This window comes from Elephas maximus, chromosome 10, assembly GCF_024166365.1.
Source record: "Elephas maximus indicus isolate mEleMax1 chromosome 10, mEleMax1 primary haplotype, whole genome shotgun sequence".
In the NCBI taxonomy this organism is placed as follows: Eukaryota; Metazoa; Chordata; class Mammalia; order Proboscidea; family Elephantidae; genus Elephas; species Elephas maximus.
Window position 1 is genome coordinate 104,325,564 of NC_064828.1, and position 16,112 is coordinate 104,341,675.

At 41.0% G+C, this 16,112-nt stretch overlaps 1 protein-coding gene across 6 annotated transcripts in view; it reads right to left on the reverse strand.

Annotated features, from left to right (window-relative positions):
- The window catches only part of TTC7B (tetratricopeptide repeat domain 7B), a 312,432-nt gene that overhangs the window by 150,456 nt on the left and 145,864 nt on the right, over positions 1–16,112 (reverse strand). For 5 of the 6 annotated variants that reach the window (XM_049898916.1, XM_049898913.1, XM_049898918.1 and 2 more), the window contains 2 exons: positions 12,263–12,435; positions 5,311–5,374 (listed from right to left, as the gene is read on the reverse strand). In XM_049898916.1, coding sequence (XP_049754873.1) covers positions 5,311–5,374; positions 12,263–12,435 — 237 coding nt within the window. Of the gene's footprint in view, positions 1–5,310; positions 5,375–12,262; positions 12,436–16,112 lie in introns of those variants that run through there. The other variant, XM_049898917.1, reaches the window with a different exon arrangement.

The following is a 16,112-nucleotide window of genomic DNA, read 5'->3' on the forward strand; positions in this document are numbered from 1 at the left end:
TCTCAGACACCAAAAAAAAAAAAAAAGGCAACTCTCATTTTGGTTCTGAAATTCGGCAAATCCATTTTCTGCTAAAAGCTAAAAAAACAAAAAGTCAAAGGACATAAAAAGAGGCCCCCAAAGACAACTGAGATTTCCACCTACATAATTATGGAATGATTTACAGGCAGAACATAATCGTTTTGGTTGGAAACCCAGGACTTCATATTTACTAATGACGTCATTGGATTTCACCATCCCCTGAAGAGATTTTCGGGAAATTAAATACCACAGAGCCAAACCTTACTGTCTCAAAAGGATCTCAACTTTGAGCATGATTTGTTTCTATGACTTCAATTAAAGAACAGCAGCATTAGAGACAAGGAGCGGTAGAGACAATGTTTCCAAAATATCTACGCATAGAATAATAAGCATTTAAGACGTGTGGCCATGTTTTCTAAATTTCAAACTAGAACACATGAGCTGACAATGGAACGAAATATTTTCAGGCAGAATTATCCAAGAAATCTAAAATGTCTAGTCACCATGCTTTCAGAACTTTTATGCTGCAACCCATCAAGGAAGTCTGACCAGTTTACCCAAAGGAAACTAACTGCCAAGTTATAAAGAATCCAGCTTAGGATGAGGGCACGTTAGCCAGCAAACCAACATGAGCTGGCCCTCATCAAAATACTGGTGATGAAGTATGGTGAGACGTGTTCATTTGAAAAACAGTTATTGATGCCACTGAATGACAGGCCTGTCCATGTATATGCCTTTCCCGATTGTGCCAAGGCAGAGGAGAGCACGTAAATGACACCATCCCTGAGTTATCAGCTGACTACTAAGGAAAGATGAGCCAAGGGAGCAACCTGTTTCCTTCAGAGGAAGTGAGGCCAATGATATCAAAGAGCTTCCAAATAAAAAGACACAGTAACTCAAGCAGTCTTGCTCTTGTAAACATCCCTGGGCTGTTTTGCAGACCCAGACAACCCAAAGTTTTAAGCGGAGGCAAGAATGCTACCTTCCCTGACTAACCCCAGCCTCTGTGGATCACTCCTTTACTCAGCACGTGCACATTACCTTCCCTGACTAACCCCAGCCTCTATGGATCACTTCTTTACTCAGCACATGCACATCCTTCATGGGATCTATCCAAATCTTTTTCACCTGAGTATATCCTCCTGCCAGAAGCCCTGGTGGCATAGTGGTTAAGTGCTACAGCTGCTAACCAAAAGGTTGGCAGTTCGAATCCACCAGGCACTCCTTGGAAACTCCATGGGGCAGTTCTACTCTGTCCTATAGGGTCACTATGAGTCGGTATCCAGTTGATGGCAACGGGTTTGGTTTTTTTTTGGTTCTCCTCCTGCCTCCCTGATGGAAAGGGAGCTACGGTCTACTAGAAAGAACTTTAGCCCACTGCATGACACATACATTTTGCCTGCTCTGAGTCTCAGATCCCTCACCCATCAAATGAGGTAGATGGACTTGAGGACCACGGGGTCCTTCCAAGCTCCATGAGCTGCCCCTTTGCTCAGGTGCTTGGCATATACTGTGCACCTGCCAAGGAATTAACTACTACAACACATATTATCCCCTAAGGTTTTAAGCTACAACTATTATTCAAATTTACGCACAAACCACTAAGGCCAAAGAAGAAGAACTTGAAGATTTGTGCCACCTTCTGCAGTCTGAAGTTGACCAAACATGCAATCAAGACACAGTGATAATTACTGGTGATTGGAATTCAAAAGTTGGAAACAAAGACGTATCAGTAGTTGGAAAATATGGCCTCGGTGATAGAAATGATGCCAGAGGTTGGTAGATATAATTGTGTAAGACCAACGACTTATTCACTGCAAATATCTTTCTTCAATAACATAAATGCCGACTATACACATGGACCTCGCCAGATGGAATACACAGGAATCAAAATAACTACACAAGTAGAAAGAGACAATGGGAAAGTTCAATATTATCAGTCAGAACAAGGCCAGAGGCCAACTGAGGAACAGACCATCAATCGCTCATATGCAAATTCAAGTTGTAGCTGAAGAAAATTAGAACAAGTTCACAAGACCCGAAGCATGACCTTAAGTATATTCCACCTGAATTTAGAAACCATCTCAAGAGTAGAGTCGACGCAATGAACACTAACGACTGAAGACCAAACAAGTTGAGGGATGATATCAATGACATCATACCTGAAGAAAGCAAGAGGTCATTAAAAAGCAAAGAAAAAAAAGACCAAAATGGATATCAGAAGACACCCTGAAACTGGCTCTTGAATGTAGAGTAGCTAAAGTGAAAGGAAGAAATGATGAAGTAAAATAGCTAAATAGAAGATTTCAAAGGGCGCCTCAAGAAGACAAAGTAAAAATATTATAATGAAATGTGCAAAGGCCTGAAGATAGAAAACCAAAAGGGAAGAACACACTCGGCATTTCTCAAGTTGAAAGAAGTGAAGAAAAAATTCAAGCCTCAAGTTGCAATACTGAAGGATTCTATGGGGAATATATTGAGATGATGCAGGAAGCATCAAAAGAAGATGAAAGGAATACACAGAGTCACTGCACCAAAAACAACTGTTTGACAGTCAACCATTTCATGAGGTAGCATGTAATCAAGAACCAATGGTACTGAAGGAAGAGGTTCAAGCTGCACTGGAGGCAATGGCGAAAAACAAGGCTCCAGGAATTTACAGAATAGCAATTGAGGTGTTTCAACAAACAGATGTAGCGCTGGAGGTACTCACTTGTCTATGCCAAGAAATTTGGAAGACAGCCACCTGGTCAACCCACTAGAAGAGATCCATATTTGTACCCATTCCAAAGAAAGGTGATCCAACAGAATGTGGAAATTTCCAAAGAATGTCATTAATATCACACACTAGTGAAATTTTGCTGAAGATCATTCAAAAGCAGTTGTAGCAGTACATCGATGGCGAGCTGCCAGAAATTCAAGCTGAACTAAGAAGAGAATGTGGAATGAGGGATATCATTGGTGATGTCAGATGGATCATAGCTGAAAGCAGAGAATACCAGAAAGATGTCTGCCTGTGTTTTACTGACTATGCAAAGGCATTTGACTGTGTGGATCATAACAAATTATGGATAACATTGTGAAGAATGGGAATTCCAGAACACTTAATTGTACTCCTGTGGAACTTGTACATAAACCGAGAGGCAGTTGTTCAAACAGAACAAGGGGATACTGCATGATTTAAAGTCAAGAAAGGTGTTTGTCAGGTTTCATCTTTTCACCATACTTACTCAATTTGTATGCTGAGCAAATAATCTGAGAAACTGGACTATATGAAGAACGTGGCATCAGGATTGAAGGAAGATAATTAAGATTAATTATCACCTGTGATATGCAGATGCCACAACCTTGCGTGCTGAAAGTGAAGAGGACTTGAAGCACTTACTGATGAAGATCAAAAACCACAGCCTTCAGTATGGATGACACCTCAACATAATGAAAACAGAAGTTCTCACACCTGGACCAATAAGCAACAGCATGATAAATGGAGATAAGATTGAAGTTGTCAAGGATTTCATTTTACCTGGATCCACAATCAACATCCATGGAAACAGTGGTGAAGAAATCAAATGACATATTGCATTGGGCAAATCTCCTGCAAAAGACCTCTTTATTAAAGTGTTAAAAAGCAAAGATGTCACTTTGAGGACTAAGGTGTGCCTGGCCCCAAGCCACGGTATTTTCAATTACCTCATATACCCGTGAAAGCTGGACAATGAATAAGGAAGGCTGAAGAATTGATGCCTTTGAATTATTGTGTGGTGAAGAATATTGAATATACCATGGACTGCCCGAAGAACGAACAAATCTGTCTTGGAAGAAGTACAACCAGAATGCTCCACAGAAGGGAGGATTATGAGACTGTCTCATGTACTTTGGACACGTTACCAGGAGGGATCAGTCCTTAGGGAAGGACATTATGCTTGGTAAAGTAGATGGTGAGTGAAAAAGAGGAAGACCTTCAATGAGATGATTGACACAGTGGCTGCAACAATGGGCTCAAGCATAACAATGATTGTGAGGATGGTGCAGGACTGTACGGTGTTTCATTTTGTTGTACATAGGGTCTCTATAGTGGGAACCGCCTTGACAGCACCTTATAAAAACATCAACAAGGGTTTAAGCCAGGGCTGTAATGCCTAGTGCTCTGCAGAAGGGAAACCCAATAAGTGATGAATGATGGAATTTTAAGCCTAAAATCCAAGGTCCTGGCCAAAAACTAAGAAAAAGTTTCAAAGGAATTTGATGGTCTGGTAAAAGCTCCCTCACAACAGTAGAGCCAGGTGATAGGAATGAGTTCTCAAAGCCTGAGACTTTGGAGCATCTGGGGGACAGGTGGGGGCTCAGAGAGGCTACCTCTGCAGAAGGAGAAGGCAGTTTCATCAGCTCATGCTATAAAAACTAGAGGCTCATACAAACAACCAGAATGCTCCTTAGAAGCAAGGACGGCGAGACTGCGTCTTACATACTTTGGACATGTTGTCAGGAGGGATCAGGCCCTGGAGAAGGACATTGGGCTTGGCAAAGTACAGGGTCAGCGGAAAAGAGGAAGATCCTCAACGAGGTGGATTGACACAGTGGCTGCAACAATGAGCTCAAGCATAACAACGATTGTAAGGGTGGCGCAGGGCTGGACAGTGTTTCGTTTTGTTGTGCATAGGGTCGCTATGAGTTGGAACCGACTTGACAGCACCTAACAACAACAAGAATATATACAGCCAGGGACTGATCCCCCAATGTCCCTCCCACCAAGGTAAATTGAGAAGGCATGTAGAGGTCATCCTTCGGAAGCTTCTTTCTCCTTTTAAGGTACCCTGGGTATAGTTTGACTATACATAATTGTGCCCATAAAACTTGTTGCTGTCAAGTTGATTACGACTCATAAAGACCCTATAAGACAGAGTAGAACTGCCCCATAAGGTTTCTAAGGAGTGGCCGGCAGATTTGAACTGCTGACCTTTTGATGAACAGCTGAGCTCTAAACCACTGCACCACCAGGGCTCCACAATTGTGTCAGTGCTCAATAAATACTTGGTGGATGAATGAATGAACTATGATGCTTGTTATTTGCTAAGGGAGGGGAGGTTCCATGCTTCAGGCTGGCCAACGGGCACTGCTACCCAGTCCAAGAAGAAACATCCTTCTTTTTAAACCTCCACTGGTTTCTCCACACAGGGATCCCCTCTAGAAAGTATCCTCCCAAGAATAATCTTACTGATGGAGTCACCATATTGAAAAGGGGACTACAGAGACAAGGGAAAGAAAAACATGAAGACACGTTCCACTTACCATTGATTCACTAATCAGCAATAACAACAGGGCTTCCTCAGTATTTTCTTGAGGACAAAAAATGCTGCATAAAAAATAAACAAAAAAAAACCACTTTGCTATATGGCAATTCCAAAATAACATAAAAGACACAATTATGTGCAGAACTGAATCAACGCTAAAAGCTCCTAGATTTTTATAAACAACCCATGAAAAACACTGTATAATCTGGAAGCTTGGATTAATTTACTTATTTCCATGTTTATCTATGGAATTCAGGCATTTTAGCTATACATTTTTATGACAAGCAGACGGGTAAAGTTAAACTGTAAAAATCAAGTTACAAGCCCAAAAGGTACTGGGTATAAAGTGTTAACTGGAGCTCTGGGGGCACAGTGGTTAACAGCTCAGCTGTAACCAAAAGGTGGGCAGTTCAAATCCACCTGCCGCTCTTTGGAAACACTGTGGGCAGTTCTACTCTGTCCTATAGGGTTGCTGTAAGTCGGAATCAACTCAACGGCAATGGGTTTGGTTTTTGTTTTTTATAAAGTGTTATCTAAATAACACAAACTTTATCCTAAGCCTATTATGGAGACAGAAATTGTAGACATTTCACTAAACGGTACTCTTCTTATTTGCTAACTGGCAGATCTCACGTTGTCGTTTAGATGAACTAAAAGATTGGAAGTAATTTTAGAAAAATTTGAAGAATTTCTCTAATACTGTAAGAATTTAATGAGGTTTATTTTACTTTACCATATGCATTTTTTTAAGAGCACATTTATTTTTATTTCAACATTTAAAATATTCACAGGTGGAGTTTTATATTCATTGACATCTCCATGGAAAATGTTCCAAACAAAGCATACAGACAGGCATTCCACAGTTACAGAATTACATATTTGTGACTTATCATATGCATTTTATTATGAGGTGGCATGCAAGAGCTGTCTGTCTTATTAATTTATTCTTGGAATTTGGCTGAACTCTAAATCTTAGGTTAAAAGGTAACGATTTTAAACTCAATGTTGCTCAGAATGAGAGAGCAATAAAAAACCAAACATAACCCCAATCCCCCTTCTCTATATCCAATTTTCTATGCTTTGAGCACTTAGAATTTGTACTAAAAATGAACATGGTTAAAAAACTCTTGGGTGTTCTGGAGATGACTGGAGAAAGACTACACGTCCATCTTCCCAGGGGTAACATTACAATTATTTATGGGATGGGATGATTTTCCGACAATATGGCAAAAGAATGTTTTCCAAATCATTAGAAAGGCTCATACTCCCTAAGGAGCAGACAATCCTCGTACTGCACCAGCAAGGGGAAGAGCACGAAGAAAAGGTACAGAGCCTGGTACTTGCATTACAGCTCTGCACAGCTAGAGGTGAGGAACTACCTGTGCGGCAACATCTGTTAGTACTCTCACAGAGCTAACATTTCAGGTAAAGGCTAGGGCTCAGAATGAGGAGCGAGACTCTGGGGTTGGCATTGACTCCTTTGAGGAGTCAGCTTGAGGTGATTTGGGTTTCTCAGAAGATAGAACACTTCCTTGCACTTAAATTCAGACTATAGCCTAAAAGCCTCTGAATTAAGAGTTCTCTACATATAGAGAAGTACCTTCTCTCTTTATGTATATTAATGTGTACATGTACTTTCCTATATCCAACAATCATTTCCCGATACCCTGGCTTGTGCTTACATGCAATTGGGACCTTGCAAATAAAGCAGTAACATTAACCATTTCTCCACAGCTAGCCAGTTCTGGATTGTCCAAACTAATTGAAAAGGGAGGGAAACCATGCTAATTGTGACTTAACACTGGCCAACTCAGTTCATGGGTAATCCCCAAATTCTGTTCGAGCCATCTAGCCTGCCTAAATGCTAGGTTGTGTTATTTTTACCAGATGTGCTAACAAGTCGCACATTAAAAAAAAAAAAGGCTGGGTCTAATTCTACTTCCTCTACTCTTCCTTTCCCGGCAGGCAAGATGGATACTCATGAGTGTTGCAAAGCTCCCAGGGTTGGCAGGAGGAGGAAACAGAAGAAGGGGAAGGACAGGTTTGTTTAAGAGACCTGTCTGAAAACCTACACACTGGAACGCTCCTTCTCAATAATTATGAATTCTCTAGACCCATTTCCGGCCACTGCCTCCTTCCTCCCTATTAAAGGGAGTATGGAGCTCAGGGTAAAGGCTCAAAACTGTTTGGGGCCTTCTTCCTGTGACATGCTCCTCTTTGGGAACTAAGAGCCTCGGTAGGGAGAAATCCTGGGGTGCCAGGCCTGAACCTTGAGGATTAGGAAAAAGGGTGCCCTAGAAGATGGCACAGGATCTGGCCACGTTTCATTCTGTTATACATAAGGTCGCCAGGAATTGGTGCTGACTCAATGGCAACTAATAACAACAACAACAGACCCAAAGAAAGCTATTAGAGGGCAGGGTGGCAAATAAAAGGGGACAGGGAGAAAACAGGGACCAGCAGACAGTGAGGACAAGCTCCCTGGCAGGGGGGCAGGGAGGTGCAGTGACAGTGCATTGGGCTAAGAAGGGATGGGCAGAGTTCTAATCCTAGCCACGTTACTAACTCACCACCACCTTTAGGCAAGGCACCCATTGTCTTACTTTGGCCGATTTATCATCTCAGATATTATCTGATTCTGCAGAGGACACAGGGAACACGGATGAGAATCCTCAGTTATAAATAATAATCATGGTCTTGCCAGAGCTCCCAGATACTAGCTGTTTCTAAAATTTTCCCTGGATAGGAAAAACAAAAAACTTTAGGAATACTTTATGTGACAGAAACAATCATGTAAAAGAAATTAATGCAACTTTATCCAACTGCATTTCATCTCTTCTTTCTTCTCTGCTACTAAGTGAGGAGTGGGGCTCTAAGAGTCAGCTATACAATCTAGGAGTCAAAGCAGATTCCATTTAGGTGCAAAGAGGGCCTTGGGCACTGCTAAACTTCAAGAAAGCTGATGTGTATATAATTACGACATCAACTCCCACGTCTAATAATGGCCTTCGTCATTTTAATATGCCTGGCTGTGATACCACTAGGGAAATTCCTAGAGAAGTACAGCCATGACCCACAGTTAACCACGTAAGAGCTGAAGAATGAAAGCCAAGAATGGCGAAAGCCAAGCCTGCCCCAAGTCACACTATTAAACATACCAAAGCAGAATCTACTGTCACCCCAATGACAGTATGGTGTGGAAGGATGGGAATACCAAGAAAGGAAGAGGATTTAAATGAAAAATTTAGGGTGCCTGTTGATTATTAGGGATCAGCTGGCCCAATCTGTGGACTGCTTAGGTCTCTCCAAACTCTTTTTGTCAACCCATAGAGGTCAAAAGCCTCTTATTATAAAAGCATTATACTTGATACCAAAACCAGACAAAGACATCACAAGAAATGAAAACTACAAACCACTATCTCTGATGAATATAGATGCAAAATCTTTGACAAAATACTAGCAAATCAAGTCCAGCAATAAATAAAAAGGATTACACACCATAACTAACTGGGATTTATCTCAGGAATGCAAGGTTGGCTTAATGTCAGAAAATCAATTAACATAATACGCCATATAAAAACCATATGATCATCTAAATAGATGAAGAAAAAACATTTAACAAAATTCAACACCCTTTTATGATAAAAACACTCAACAAATTCAGAGTAGAAGGGAACTTTGTCACTGACTAAAGAGCATTACAGAAACCCACAGCTAACACACATTTAATAGCAAAAAAACAGATGCCTTCTCCCTAAGATCAGGATAATGACAAGGATGTCTGATCTCATCAACTTTATTCAATGCTGTACTGTAGCTTCCAGCCAATCCAATCAGGCAAGTAAATAAGATAAAAGGCATCCAGATTGGAAAGGAAAAAGTAAAATTATCTTTATTTGCAAGTCACACAATCTTTTATACAGAAAACCCTAAAGAATTCACTAAAAAACTACTAGAACTAATAAACAAGTTCAGCAAGGTTGCAGGATACAGCATCAATGTACAGAAATAAACCGTATGATAGCCCTGAGCAAACCAAAGATGAAAATAAGAAACTTCCATTTACTATATTATAAAAAAGAATGAAATATTTAGGAATAAGTTTAACAAATAAAGTATAACCCTTATACCCTGAAAATTACAAATCATTGCTGAAAGTAATTAAAACCTGTTGCTGTTGAGTCGATTCTGACTCATAGCAACCCTACAGACAGAGTAGAATTGCCCCATAAGGTTTCCAAGGAGCAGCTGGTAGATCTGAACTGCCAGTATTTTGGTTAGCAGCTGAGTTCTTAACCACTGTGCCATCAGGGCTCCAAAAGAAATTAAAGGAGACCTGAATAAACGGAAAGACATCCCATTTTCGTGGATCAGAAGACTTAATATTGTTAAGATGGCAATACTCTCCAAATTGATCAATGAAATCCTTATCAAAATCCCAGAAGCCAATCTACAAGCTGTTAAATTCATATGGAAATAAAGGGACTGGGTGGGTGGGGTGAGGATAAGGGGTGCTGGGTTTCTTTTCCGGGTGATGAAAATGTTCTAAAATTAATTGTGGTGCTGGATGCATAACTCTGCATATAATAAAAAACTAACTGTACACTTTAAGTGGATGAAGGGTATGGTATGTGGATTACATTTCAATAAAACTGTTTAAGGGAAAAAACAAAAAAAACAGGTATCTGTATAAAACGAAACTTGTGACTCAGCAACCAGTCCTGGTACGGGAATGCCCCCCTCATTAGTGACTGCATTTTCTAGATCTGCATTTTGCCTCCATAATTCTCCTACACAGATGGGGGAGCTGATATTAGAAAAGTGGCAAAGTCTGAGTAGTTCAGGAAAACAAAAGAGCAGTGGCCAGAAGTGGGTGAGGCCACAATGGAGTAGCATCAGGCAGACCCAGAGCTCCACCCATGTATCAAACTGACTTGGGGGGCAGGAATGGAGTTCCTCAGTGTATCTGGAACCTTGGATATTAAGAAGCATCTGAGGCCAAAAAAAAAAAGAAAATCTAGGTTCTATTTTTAAGATATAAATATACTTAAAAAAAAAAAATGAACCCCAAACCTGCTTCTAAATAGCTCATAATGAGGGGGTCAGCATTTTTCAAGTAAGAGTTTGGGGACTGCTGGAACAGATGTTTAATGAATCCAGTGAAGCACTAAGGAATAAACTTGGACTGTGAGTTAAGCAAATGCATGGCTCAATAAGGCCATCGAAAAAGGGAATGAGAACGAAACTAAACCAGGCTAGGGACAAAGCTAAGAAATGCTCATTTGTCTGAATCAACGCAAGATATGCAAACTGAACAAGACGATGACGACGAGGGAGAGAAATGCCAGGGTTGGCTGAGAAGGATTAGGAGGCAACTGCCTTAAAAATGCTGTCCCCCTGCCCTGACAGGGAACAAAGTGAAGGACCACTGAGGGAGCAGGGGAACAGTGGGATGCAGACCCCAAATTCTCATAAAAAGACCAGAAGACCAGGCTTAATGGTCTGACTGAGACTAGAAGGACCCCGGTGGTCATGGCCCCCAGACCTTTTGTTGGCCCAGGACAGGAATCATTCCAGAAGCCAACTCATCGGACATGGATTGGACTGGACAATGGGTTGGAGAGGGATGCTGGTGAGGAGTGAGCTACTTGGATTAGGCGGACACTTGAGACTATGTTGGCATCTCCTCCCTGGAGGGGAGATGAGAGGGTCGAGGGGGTTAGAAGCTGGCAAAACAGACACGAAAAGAGAGAGTGGAAGGAGGGAGCAGGCTGTCTCACTGGGGGGAGAGTAATTGGGAGTATGTAGCAAGGTATATATAAGTTTTTATGTGAGACTGACTTGACTTGTAAACTTTGGCTTAAAGCACAACAAAAATTATTAAAAAAAAAATGCTGTTCCCTTTGAAAATGCAACAATCGTTTTCAGATGTCACGTGTGTAGTGTGTAGTGTGTAGTAAGTATTTAGGCACCCCCATCTCTATCAATGGATAACCTGGTGGCATAGTGGTTAAAAGCTATGGCTGCTAACCAAGAGGCTGGCAGTTCAAATCCACCAGGTGCTCCTTGGAAGTCCTATGGAGCATTCTACTCGGTCCTTTAGGGTCGCTATGAGTCAGAATCGACTCGATGGCAATGGGTATTTCTATCAGTGCTTTCTCTGTGGCCTCAGGAGCAGCAGGCTGCAATCTCTCAATCATGCTATCAGTTTGATAACAACCCAAGAGCTTTTTCATGTTTATCCATGCATGTTCCCCTTTCCTTCATGGGGAGATTCTGAAACAGCTGTGATAGCTTGTCCTTGCAGGAACAAAGATGGGAATTAAAGGTTCTGCTGGGAAGACTCAGGAATGAGCCAACCATCGTTGGTGTCTCCCAGCCCTTGTTGCTGGATCTCTCCCTCCTCCCTCCCTGACCACAGCTTACGCTGAGACGTAATGGTTCTCTGGCCCATTTTCCCCAAAGTTCCAAATTTGAAAGTTAAAAAAAAAAAAAGAAGTTCTAAAGAGATATCACCACCCAATCTCTCACAAATTATTTCCCTGTTCTTATAGCTACTTCAGTTTAAAACAAGTTTTTTAAATAAAAGGATGGAGTTGGTGAAAAAAATAAAAAAATGTTAGCTCTGGCTTGCAAATAGCTTTGTCACCAATTGCTGTGTGATGCTGGGGTTCTTATAATAAATGGAATGAGAATCCCAAAGACCAATAATGATTTCTGAGAATGGCAGCCAAGCACTGAGATGAGAGTGTTTTTCTACTTCAAGTGCCCCCACTAGAGTAGAGATATTGCCTGAAGTTATAAAAATTAATGAGGTGTGTCTGTCAACCTACTTAACTGGTAAATGAGACTTGTTCAACTTAGGAGTAAAATCTTCTACTCATCCCGGAATTTTCCCGAAGTCTCCCTCCCATCCCCTAATCTACAAACAAGGACATCAATTCCCATACTTCTCTCCTGAGTAGACACGGGCTTTCCGGGTGAGGGTATAGGTTTTCGTGTTTGCTCCTTTCCGGAGGGGATCGTCCAGGGGTGACTGGCATGGTGGGTCCTCCAGAGGGTTCCAGTAGCTCTGTTCACACATACCCCGCAACAAGATCTCTGCCAACTGCCTGGCTATTGTCTGGGAACAAAAAGGAGGAAAGACATAGCCATGAACCTATTTTCTATTATCCATTCATTCCATAAATGTTTATCAATCATCACTTTGTGCTAGGCATTATTCCAAGACACAGAATTAGAGACTTTTTTTTTTTACTTCCATGAGGAAAATTATATCAGTTTATGACACAAAAGAAAATATGACACACTAAGGTATGTTAGCACTTTTAAAAAATAAAGTTCATGTACTTCCAATGCCATTCTGCCTCAGTTAGACTCTGGAACACTAAACATGTTTATACCTGAAACAATTAAAGCTTTTAGCTAAGCTTTTTTCCCCAGCATTCTTAGAAATAACAGGTAAACTGCAGAGATTTTCATTACCACCCAACAAATGCCAGCCAGAACCCAAATGACCTACAGGATATCACCCCTGGAAAAATCTCTTCACTGATGATATCCACTGTAGATTTTTAGAATGTCTTTTTTCTTAGAAGTACCAAGGGTCGACTCTACCGTGGTGCCACCCTTGGGTCACAGTTCCTGAGTGACTTGTTCTCAGCATGCCCTGGGCCTCCCAGCCCCAGAGGCTCCCACTGGTCTTGTACAGTAAAGAAGACAAAGTAAGGGGTTGCGGTTACTGATCGTGAAAGGGCTTTCTTCAAGGCTGCATGGTTACCTCCTAAAATTAACCTCCACTCACTATAGTTGAGAAATAAATGTTAGAAGAAATATGTGGATCTTGTCCTCCTAAGTTGGATGCAGACTAATACGTTTTTCAAAACCCTCTGTAACTCCACATCCTACAAAAGTACCACATATGGGAGAGGCGGTGGTGGCACGTCCTAAGAAGTGTTTTGTTGACTGATGCATGTCCGTTCATTTACCTTATAAATTTCCAGTGACACAGTAGAGAAGTAAAAACAAACCAACAGACAAATAAATAAAATCCTCTGAAAACACAAGTACTAAGCCTCAGGGATAGTCCAGGCCTCCTCATGATCAGGCAGATAATAAAACTTCAACCAGCATGTATTTCTATCAGGTTTTAGAACTTTCTGGAAGACACGAACAAAGAATGCTGATCTTCCCTGAGAATGGGCCTTCTTTAATAAATACGTTCCAGAAGAGAACTTTGCTAGGCTTTCATCTATGTGAAATCTCTTAAAACACCACAAGGAAACTTAAATGCACTCAAATCATAGCTTGGTGATTTCTGACAACTACCAGGTAAAGGCAAATTTTCTGGATTATTCCCAAGTAAGACCCACTATTTAAGTATCTATAAAAATGTGAAATTAAATGCACTCCTCTCATCCCCAGCCGAGCCATGTGTAAAGATCTCCAAGAACACAATTTCCAGGACCTAAACAGTTCAGGGACTGTTTTCTTAAACCTTCCATTACAGTTTGATTTTGATGTCATTTCAGTCATATGAGCTAGTGAGTTCTGCTGGAAGCTTCAACTAGCAAAACTAACCTCCACTCACTATAGTTGAGAAATAAATGTTGGAAGAAAAAATGAACAAGGGGCTTCACTTCCTGAATATATCCACCATGGAGGGATTCTAAGGTTGTAATAATCCCTGCCTTAATCCATTTGCTTGTCCACCACTAGACAGCTTATGCTTGATTTCATCTTCCCGCAGGATATTAACCTTCCAGAGAGATTTTTTTTAATGAGGGTTTGAGGTGACTGCATATTCTAAAGATAGCATCTCATCAGTGTACTATCAATTATGAAGGATGCTTGGTTGTGTCCACTGAAAGCTCAAAAGAAACTCATAAAAGAATGATTGTTGTTGTTCTTCAGTGCCATAGTCAGTTCTGAGCCATCCTCACAATCATTGCTAGGCTCGAGCCCATCGTTGCAGCCATTGTGTCAATCCGTCTCTTTCAGGATCCTCCTCTCTTTCACCGACCTTCTACTTTACCAAGTATGATGTCCTTCTCCAGGGGCTGGTCTCTCCTGATAATGTGTCCAAAGTACGTGAATACCAAGTCTCACCATCCTTGCTTCTAAGGAGCATTCTGGCTGTACTTCTTCCAAGACATATTTCTTCATTCTTCTGGCAGTCCATGACACATTCAATATTCTTCACCAACACCATAAGTCAAAGGCAACAACTCTTCTTTGGTCTTCCTTATTCATTGTCCAGCTTTAACACCTTAAAGAGGTCTTTTGCAGTAGATTGGTGCAATGCAATACATTTAATTCCTTGAATGCTGCTTCCATGGGTGTTGATGGTGGATCCAAGTAAAATGAAATCTTTGACACTTCAGTCTTTTCTCCATTCATCATGATGTTGCTTACTGGTCCAGTTGTGAGGACTTTTGTTTTCTTTATGTTGAGGTGTAGGCTCATACTGAAGGCTGCAGTCTTTGATTTTCATCAGTAGGTGCTTCAAGTTCTCTTTGCTTTCAGCAAGCAAGGTTGTGTCACCTGCATATCACAGGTTGTTAAACAGTCTTCCTCCAATCCTGATGCCCCATTCTTATTCATATAGTCCAGTTTCTCGGGTTATTCGCTCAGCATACAGACTGAATAAGTATGGTGATAGGATATAACCCTGATGCACACTTTTCCTGATTTTAAACCACTCAGTAACCCCCCCGTTCTGTTCAAATGACTGCCTCATGGTCTATGTACAGGTTCCACATGAGCACAACCAGGTGTTCTGGAATTTCCATTCTTTAAAATGTTATCTATAATTTGTTATGATCCACACAGTTGAACAGTTGAATGCCTTTGCATAGGCAATAAAACAGGTAAACATCTTTCTGGTATTCTCTGCTTTCAGCCAAGATCCATCGGACATCAGCAATGATATTCCTTGTTCCACATCCTCTTCTGAATTTGGTTTGAATTTCTGGCAGTTCCCTGTCAATGTACTGCTGTAACTGGTTTTGAATTAGCTTCAGCAAAATTTGATTTGCATACGATATTAATGATATTGTTCAATAATTTTCACATTCTCTTGGATCACCTTTCTTAGGAATGGACACAATGTGGATCTCTTTCAGTCAGTTGGCCAGGTAGCTGTCTTCCAAATTTCTTGCATTGACAAGTAAGTACCTCCAACACTGCATCTGTTTGTCAAAACATCGCAGTTAGTATTCTGTCAATTCCTGAAGTCTTGTTTTTTGTCAGCGCCTTCAGTGCAGCTTGGACTTCTTCCTTCAGTACCATCAGATCTTGGTCATACAATACCTCCTGAAATGGTTGAATGTTGGACAATTATTTTTGGTACTGTGACTCTGTGCATTCCGTCCGTCTTCTTTTGATGCTCTCTGCATCATTCAATATTTTACCCATAAACCAAACCAAATCCGTTACTGTCGAATTGATTCAGGCTCATAGTGACCCTATAGGACAGAGTAGACCTGCCCCATAGAGTTTCCAAGGAGAGACTGGTGGATACGAACTGCCAACATTTCAGTTAGCAGCCATAGCTCTTAACCACTACATTAATTTTGCCCATAGAATCCTTCAATATTGCAACTTCAGGCTTGACTCTTCTCTTCAGTACTTTGAGCTTGAGAAATGCCAAGCACGGTCTTCCCTTTTGGTTTTCTAACTCCGGGTCTTTGCACACTTCTTTATAATACTTTGTCTTCTTGAGCCGCCCTTTGAAATCTCTTGTTCAGCTCTTTTACTTCATCATTTCTTCCATTCACTTTATCTGCTGTTTGTTCAAAT